The 9,664-nt window shown below is 38.5% G+C and overlaps 1 protein-coding gene across 1 annotated transcript in view; it reads left to right on the top strand.

Moving 5' to 3' along the window:
• Nucleotides 1–253: 253 nt before the first annotated feature.
• The window catches only part of LOC113926955 (coiled-coil domain-containing protein 162-like), a 45,543-nt gene continuing 36,132 nt past the window's right edge, over nt 254–9,664 (top strand). The window contains 1 exon segment of the mRNA XM_027602404.2: nt 254–409. Coding sequence (XP_027458205.2) covers nt 254–409 — 156 coding nt within the window.

Raw genomic sequence — 9,664 nt, 5'->3', positions numbered from 1 at the left:
CAATACATTCACCACGTACAGATACCACTGTAAAGTGCTGGGAAACTTGGACTTCCACACAAAGCCAAAAGTCTGATATGTTCAAGAAGGACTTTGAGCTAGAAATGTTACTCTGATTTTTATGGATTTTTCTAATAGTCAAGAGGGCGGGACTTATACTCATAATTATTCCTAGTTTTCTCCCCAAAATCATTAAAGGATACCTAGAGATCTTCAAAACGGGTGTTTTGTTTTGTTCTTTTTCTGTTTTTAGATGTGCTTCTGTAGGCTGAGCAACCGTGACCTTAAGGCGGCTCATGGAGAGCTGGTGGGCATGCAGCTGCTTTTGGAAGATGTACTTCTGAGCAGTGATCACATGATCATAGAGGATCCCTCCAGACAGCAAGCCACACTGGATAAACACTCTCAGGTACATAATTGGCCAGTGCTGTATTGTACTAAAGGAATTTCCTCTCTGGGAGATGGGCCAGAGAGCCACCTCTGTCCAACAGTGTCTCCCAATGGGTCCCAGGACTGTGCAGGGGTCACCTGTGGTCCATGGTATGTATATTCATTTCTTTTCACTTGAAAAATAGAACAAAGGTTGTGGGCGGCCCATTGAAACCAAATGGAACAAATAATCCAACTGGCTGGATTTCTTTAGGAGTCACACACATTTAGAGTCGGAAGACACATTTAGAACTGGAGTCGGAAGGACTAGAGGGGTATGACAGAGGCTCCGGTTGAACCCCTCCAGCCTGGGCTCTCGTCTTCATCACTCAGCTAGCCTGTGGATGCCTAGGTGCTGCCTTCTCTGAACTTGACCCTCTGAAGCTCTGAGGTACCAAGAGCCTCTAGCCCACCTTATCATGACTGGAAACAATTCTGCCCATATCTGGGAACCAGACAGAGACTTGTCTGGACACAGGGGAAGCTAGCTGGTGCCCCCATCTGAAGAGCCTCCCCTTCCGAGCCAACCTTTCCGAGAGAGGTCTGCAGCAGCCCCCTCCAATTCCTTACCTTCAGTCCGCGCCTCAGAAACTGCACTTCATCACCACTGAGACTGCTCTCATCGAGAGCACCATGGTCCTTGTCATTAAATCCCCTGGATACTTTTTAGTCCCCTTCCAAGCTGACCCCTTGGCAGCGTTTGACACAGCGTGTCCTTCTTGCAGTCTCCCTGTGCCTGGCTTCCAAAGCACAGCTCCCTCCTAGTTTTCCTCCAGCCTTGGTAGCCAGGCCTTCTCAGACTTCCCCATAGACTCCCCTCTGCCTCCTGCCTCCCCTCTTCCTCTCGCAATCCCCAAAGTATTATTTTTTGGGTTCTGTCCCGCTGCTACACTCCCAGGTCTGCATTTTGACTTCCATGATGTTAGCCACTTTTGTCTTTGTAGGCCCCTTCCTCTATAAAAAAGCATTAAAAGTGATAGTTTACAACTGTGTTAATATAAAAAAAAATATCCTATATTAAAACATTTTATTCAGCCCCAATATCCTTTATTTTGTGATTTTAAAATAAATTAAAACACCCTGTGGGCCCTGGGCACTGTGCCTTCTGTGTCTGGTCGATAAGCGTCTCCTGAACACTATTAATACTACTATTGGCTACGATGGAGATCTTTTCAGAATGCTTTGGTAATTATTAGTTTCTTTAACATCACAATAGTTCCATGAAGTAGGTATTTTCATTATTCTCCTTTTACAGGTAATACTGAAGCTCAGAAAGTTTAAGTGATGTGCCCAAAGTCACATACCTAGTGAGGAGAGAAACCCAGATTCCAGCTGAACAGTCTGGCCCTGGAGCTCCCTTCTACTCTTACCCACTACGTTGTTCCACTTCTCAGCCTCTCTCTAGGCAAACTCATCTGCTTTTGTAACTTTGACGACTTTACATGTGATGACTCATGCAATGACCATCTCCATGTCATGTCCAAGTTTCAATCCTGTCAGATTCATGCATTCACTTCCTTGTTCCATCCCAGAGTCCGTGTCTCCCAAACTGAGCTTATTTCACTGCCCAAAACTTGCTCTTCTTTCCATATTCCCTGTCAGTGAAGCACCATCTGCCCAGTCGCCCAAGCCAAAAAATCTGGACACCCATCTTTGATTTTTCTCTGTCATACCCCACAATCAGATGCTAAGTTTTACTATCCTATTACTTTAATCTCTCTCAAGTTTGTCTACTGTTCCTCATCTTCCAACACCAACCCTCAATCAGCATCATCTCCTAATGTTAAGCTATGAGCATAACCTCCAATTGGACTCCATATATTCACTCTTGCCTTCTTCCTGTACATTCACCAGGGTAATATTTTTAAATGTAAACCTGATTACGTCACTTCCCTTATAACCCTTCAATGACTTCCAAATGCCCCAAGAATGGAATCCAAATGCTGTAACCAGACCTTCACCACCTATCCCCTGCTGACATCTCTACCCTCAACTTCTTTCATTTTATCAAATGAACCGTGCTCTCTCTCCCCAGTAACTTTGTGCGAGCCAGCGCCTCTGCTGGAAAACGTCCTTCCTCGTCCTCCTCCTTCTCTACGTCACCATCTCATCAACTCCTATTTCTCCTTCAGGTTTCAGCTTCCACACCAGTCTTCCAGAAGCTTTTTCAGATTTTCTACCTTTGAGCTGATGCCCCTCTGTGCCAATGAGGGTGCACTTGTTAGAAGCGACAGTTGTCCTACTAGCCATGACTTAAATTAGAAAGGGCACTAATCTTTCAAAACAAGTCTAAGAGGAGGTGGTTCAGGTTGGTACAGTCACCCAGGTTGGTGTAGGCCCCAGCTCTGCCATCATGGGTGTGTCTGAAAAATGTCTCTTTCATCCTTGTAAGATGAAAACAGGGGCAAAAAAGTTTTCTCCTTAAGGGACTTTAACTTTCTACCAAGGAAGAAAATCCTTCCCAGAGCCTTCTAATAGATTTTACTTGTGTCCTACTGGCTAAAATTGAGTCACAGGTCTACTTCAGGCAAATTAGGGGAAAAGGAAGTATGTTTAGATGTGCCATCTAAATTCCACAACAGAATTAGATGTTTCACTCAGAGGGAGCATTTGCAAAGCAGGATTGCCACCAAGTAGTACCAAGATCAAGCAGCATGCTGGGCCCTTTGGGCCCTCTATTTGCTATTTCTTGGTCCTGTTTTTGATGAATTGTCATCCTTCCCTGACTTCCCCACTGTCCCCCACCTTCATGCTTTATCCTGTCTCCTGTTCCTTCTTTCATCCTTTAAAATACTTAGGAAGAGAAGACTTCTCTTATTATGAATATATTAACAAAATAGTTTGCTTTAAAGTTATTTATTTTAATTAGTTTTATTTCATGATTTGTTTTTAAATATTCATAGACAATAGGAAGCACTGGGATCTAGCCCCGCATTGGGCTCCCCACTCAACGGGAAGCCTGTTTCTCCCTCTCCCACTTACCCTGCTTGTGTTCCCTCTCTCACTGTCCCTATTGCTGTCAAAGGAATAAATAAAATCTTTAAAAATGAAAAAAAATAATACACAGTGATTCCATGTTTATATGCCTTGCAAAATGATCATCACAGTAAGTCTAGTTACCGTTCATCACTATACAAAGTTAATACAATATTATTGACTGTATTCTCCAAACAGTACATTACATCCCCATGATTTTTTATTTTATAACTGGAAGTTTGTACTTCTTGATCCCCTTTACTCATTTAGTCCCCCAAACCTCCTCTCCTCTGGCAACCCCCAATCTGTTCTCTATATCTATGTCTTGATTTAATTTTGTTTTGTTTTGTTTTTTAGATTCCACATGTGAGTGAAAGCATGCAGTATTTGTCTCTGACTGACTTATATCACTTAGCGTAATACCTACAAGATCCATCCATATTGTCACAAATGGCAGGCTTTTATCCTTTTTTATGGCTGAGTAGTATTCGTGTGTGTGTGTGTGTGTGTGTGTGTGTGTGTGTGTGTGTGTGTGTGTGTAACCACATCTTTATCTGGTCATCCATCAATGAACACTTAGGGTTTTCCAATATCTTGGCTGTTGCAAATAATGCTTCAATGAACATAATATGCATATATCTTTTCAAATTGTATTTTCATTTTCTTCAGGTAGATGCCCAGTAGTGGAATTACTGGATCATATGGTAGTTCTATTTTTAAGAGGAATCTCCATACTGTTTTTCATAGTGGTACACCAATTTACATTCCCACCAACTGCACAACAGTTCCCTTTTTACCCTATCCTTGCCAGTACTTGTTATTTTTTGTCTTTTTTATGATAGTTATTCTGACAGGTGTGCGGTGATATCTCATTCTGGTTTTGATTTACATTTCTCTGGTGATTAGTAATGTTAAGCATTTTTTCATATACTTATTGGCCATCTGTATGTTTTTTTTTTTAATGTCTATTCAGACCCTCTATTTTTAAATTTTTTGTTTTTTTGTTATTGACTTGTATGAGTTCTTTATGTATTCTGGATTTTAACCCCTATTAGGTATATGATTTGCAAATATCTTCTTCCATTCAGTAAATTACTTTTTATTTTGTTGGTAGTTTCTTTCACTGTACAGTAGCTTTTTAATTTGATGTAGTCCCACTTGTTTGCTTTGCTTTTGTTTTCCTTGCTGTTTCCCTTGCCTTTGGAGTCAGATCCAGAGAAATATCACTAAGAACAATGTCAAAGATCTTACTGCCTGTATTTCCTTCCAGGAGTTTTAAGTTTCAGGTCTTACATTCAAGTCTTTCATCCATTTTGTGTTTATTTTTGTATTTGGTGTAAGATAGTGGTCTCTTTTAATTTTTGCAGGTAGCTGTCCAGTTTTCCCAGTACCAGTTATTGAAGAAACGATCCTCTCCCCATTCTATATTCTTACCTACTTTGTCATAAATTAATTGATCATATATGCATGAATTTATTTCTGGGCTCTCTATTCTGTTCCATTGACCTATGTATTTATATTTATGCTAATACCATGCTGTTTGATTATTATAGCTTTGTAGTATAGTTTGAAATCAGGGAGCATGATACTGCTGGATTTCTTTTTCTTTCACAAGATTGTTTTGGTCATTTGGGGGTCTTTTGTGGTTCCATATAAATTTTAGAATTATTTATTCTAGTTCTGTGAAAAATGCCATTGGAATTTTCATAGAGACTGCATGAATCTGTAGATTGTTTTGTCTAGTATGAATATTTTAATATTAATTTTAATTCTTCTAATTCCATGAGCATGGAATACCTTCCCATTTATTAGTGTCTTCTTCAATTTCTTTTATCTACAAGTTATAGTTTTCAGTGTACAGGTCTTTCACCTCCTTGTTTAAATCTATTGCTTGGTATTCTTTTTGATATGATTGTATATGGGATTGTTTTCTCCGTTTCTCATTCTTATAGTTTGTTATTAATGTATAAAAACACAACAGATTTTTGTATATTAATTTTGTATCCTGCAATTTTGCTGCATTCATTTATTAGTTCCAATAGTTGGGTTTTTTTTTTTTTTGTGGACTCTTTAGAGTTTTCTATATATAATATGTGATCTGCAAACAGTGACAATTTTACTTCTTTTCCAATTCATATGTTTTTTACTTCTTTTTCTTGCCTAATTGCTCTAGCTAGGATTTCCAATACTATGTTGAATAAAAGTGAGGAGAGTGGACATCCTTGTCTTGTTCCCAATATTAAAGGAAAAACTTTCAGCTTCTCACCACTGAGTATATTAGCTGTGAGTTTGTCATATATGGCTTTTATTTGTTGAGATACATTTCCTCTCTACTTACTTTGTTGAGAATTTTTATCATAAATGGATGTTGAGTTTTTTCAAATATTTTTTTCTGCATCTATTGAGATGATCATGATTTTTATCTTTCATTTTATTAATATGGCGTATCATGTTGATTGATTTGTGAATGTTGAACCATCCTTGCATTCCTTAAATAAATCCCACTTTGTCATGGCATATGATCCTTTTAATGTATTGCTCAATTTTGTTTGCTAATATTTTGTTGGGGATTTTTATATCTGTGTTAATTGGGGATATTGGCCTGTAATTTTCTTTTTTGTGGTGTCCTTGTCTGTTTTTGATATCTGGGTAATGCTGGCCTCATAAAATGTGTTTGGAAACATTCCCTCCTCTTTAATTTTTTGGAAGAGTTTGAGAAGGAGAGATGTTAAATCTTCTTTGAATGTTTGGTAGAATTTATCAGTGAAGCTGTCTGGTCTTGGACTTTTGTTTTTTGGGAGGGAGGTTTTTGATTACTGAATCAATCTCCTTGCTAATAATTGGTCAATTCAGATTTTTTGGTTTTTTTATGATTCAGTCTTTGAAGATTTGTAAGTTCCTAAGCATTTATCTATCTTTCTAGATTGTCCAATTTATTTGTATGTAATTGTTAGTAATTGTCTCTTACAATCCTCTGTATTTCTGTGGTATCAGTTGTAACTTCTCTTTCATTTCTTTTTTTTTTATTTCTTTTATTTCTTTTATTTCTTTAAACTCTCACTTTTTTTCTTGGTGAGTCTAGCTATAGGTTTGTCAATTTTGTTTATTGTTTCAAAGAACCAGCACTTCATTGATTTTTTAAAATTATCTTTTTAGTCTCTGTTTTATTTATTTCTGCTCTGATATTTATTATTTCCTTCCTTTTACTAACTTGGGCTTTGTGTCATTTAAAGCCAATGTTTCCTTATTTGATTTTTCTGTCTGGACTATCTATTAACTGATACAAGTGGATGTCAAAGTCTCCTACTATTATTGTATTGCTGTCATTCTCTCACTTTAGGTCTCTTAATATTTGTTTTATGTTCTTTGGTGCTCCTACATTGGGTGCATATATATTTAGAAATGTTTTACCTTCTTGAGATTGATTCCTTTATCATTATGTGGGGCCCTTCTTTGTCTTTTATTATAGTCTTTGTTTTAAAGTCTGTTTTGTCTAATATGAGCATAGCTACACCAGCTTTCTTTTCATTTCCATTTGCAGGGAATATCTTTTTTCCATCCTTTCACTTTCAGTCAGTGTGTGTCCTTACTTATGAAGTGAGTCTCTTATAGGCAGTATATAAAAGTGCCTTCCTTTTCTATCCATTCAGTCACTCTGTGATTTTTTTTATTAGAGAATTTATTTGCATTTATTTTAATTATTGATAGGTAGGTACTTATTGCCATTTTTTTACTTGTTTAGTGACTGTTTTTATAGTTCCTTTCTATTCCTTCCTTCTTCTCTTTCTTTCTTCCCTTCTGGTTGATGACTTTTTTTAGTGTTATGTTTAGATTCTTTTCTCATTTTCTTTTGTGTATTTAATATAAATTTTTGCTATGTAGTTACTGTAAGGTTCACATATATCATCCTATGTATATAACTGTCTCTTTTAAGTTGATAGCAATTTACATTTGAACATTTTCCAAACCCTACATTTTAACTACCACACCCCTTCATGTTTGTTTTTGATGTTACATTTTACATCTTTTTCCTTTATTTATCTCTTAACTAATTATTGTAGTTTTAGTTAATTTTACTTTGGTCTTTTAACTTTCATAGTAGCTTTATATATTAACCCATTACCTTTACTATTTATTTACCTTTTCCAGTGAGATTTTTACTTTTGTACGCTTTGTTGTTGTTGTTGTTGTTGTTGTTAACAAGTAGTGCCATTTCTTTTCTGTTAAAGAAGTCCCTTTAACATTTCTTATAAAGCCAGTTTAGGAGTGACGGATTCCTTTAGCTTTTGTCTGGAAAACTCTCTCTTCTTCAATTCTGAATGATAACCTTCAGGTAGAGTATTTTTGGCTGGAGGTTTTTTCCTTTCAGTACCTTGAATATATCATGTCACTCTCTTCTGGCCTGCAAAGTTTCTGCTGAGAAATCTGCTGACTATGGTGTTTCCCTTGTATGTAACAACTGGTTTTTCTCTTACTACTTCTAAGATTCTCTCTGTAAGTTTTGACACTTTAATTATAATGTGTCTTGGTGTGGATCTCTTTGAGTTCATCTTATTTGGAACTCTCTGGGCTTCCTGGACCTAGATACCTGTTTCCTTCCCTAGGTTAAGGAAGTTTTCAGTCATTATTTCTTCAAATAATTTTCTGCCCATTTCTCTTTCTGGAACCCCTATAGTGCAAATGTTATTCTATTTGATGTTATCTCAGAGGTCCCATAAGTTATCTTCATTTTTTAAAATTCCTTTTTCCTTTTGTGGCTCTGTCTGGGTGAATTCCATTGCTTTGCATCTAGCTTGCTGACCCATTCATCTGCTATATAGATAAATAGATAAACATCTGATGTTTAAATGCTCTACTGTATTTTTCAGTTCAGTTATTATATTCTTCAGCTCTGTGGACTCGTGTTTGGTACTTTATTATATTTTCTATCTCATTGTTGAAACCTTACTGTGTTAATCCATTCCTCTCCCAAGTTTGGTAAGCATCTTTATGACATTTACCCTGAATTCTTTATCAGGTAGATTACTTAGCTCCATAGCATTATGGTCTTTTTCTGAGTCTCTCAGTCTTGGAGTGCCCTTGTGTAGCTGATGAAACTTCTCGTTCAACCTTGCCCCAGCTCTTGGTTGTTTCTTGAAACTTTGTGATCGTCTAATCAGCCTAATTTATTATTGATATGTCCTTGTTATTGAGGATGTACCAAGGCCTGTCAGTGTTCCAAGGGGAGAAATTTCATTTAGCACCAAGTTTCAGGCTAACCTGAAGCTAGACCCTCAGGCAGCAGCTTTTAAAATATGCAAATATATTGGGGTGCCTGGGTGCCTCAGTAGGTCAAGCATCTGCCTTGGGCTCAGGTCGTGATTGAGCCCCATGTCAGGCTCCCTGTTCAGCGGGGAGTCTGCTTATCCCTCTCCCTCTTCTCCTCCCCCCTCACCCTACTTGTGCTCTCTCTCTCACAAATAAATAAATAAAATCTCTTAAAAAATATATGCAAATATAGTCTTGTGCAGCCACAATCATAATCCCTGCTGGCCTCCAGACCAAAAGATCTGAAGATATCCTCTGGGTGACAGTTGCAAAACTTGGGACTCTACATGAGTGTATAAGCTCTTTCTGGGAGGACTTATTGAGCTGTATCGAGGCATGGGAGGTGCACAAGGATGGTGTCTTCCTGCTTATGTTCTCTGGGAGCATCTCTGTAGCCTCTAGATGTAGGGAAAACCTGAAGCCTGCTCCTCAGGCTGAAGCTGCAGGCTACGTAAATAGGCTTTTTTCACAGGAAGACAGGGTTGTGCTTCAGTCTGCTGTCTGCCATGCCCTGAAGGGGTGGCCTGCCAGGTGCTGCCTTTCTGACTGTTACATTGCCTTGGAGCTCAGGAATGTCAGCCCCCTTGGCCCCCAGGTCCAGGCAGTCAAGGAGCATCCCCTGTGTGGATTGCATATATCCACTGGCTTTAACTAGGCAGCTGGAGAATGTAGGGGGTGGGACACTCCAGCTTCAGAAAGGCAGCAGGAAAATGTCTTAACTCCCTGTGCCTGGGGGCTTTGGGACGGCAACAGGAGGAAGGAATATCCTGTCTGTGTGCATATTCTGGCTTTAGGCTGAGAGCAGGAAAATGCTGGGACTGCTCACAGTTGTCAGCCCTATCCAGAGTGCAGGAGTCTTGCAACCCCCTGTGCTCACCAGCTTTAGCTAAGGTGTGGGAAAATGCTGCTGCTGCTGCTTGCTCTTGCCTACCCCAGCTAGGGAGCAGGGAAG

The sequence above is a fragment of the Zalophus californianus genome, chromosome 7 (assembly GCF_009762305.2).
Source record: "Zalophus californianus isolate mZalCal1 chromosome 7, mZalCal1.pri.v2, whole genome shotgun sequence".
Taxonomy (NCBI): domain Eukaryota; kingdom Metazoa; phylum Chordata; class Mammalia; order Carnivora; family Otariidae; genus Zalophus; species Zalophus californianus.
The sequence above is the reverse complement of the archived record's forward strand: the minus strand, read 5'-3'. Positions and strand labels throughout refer to the sequence as shown.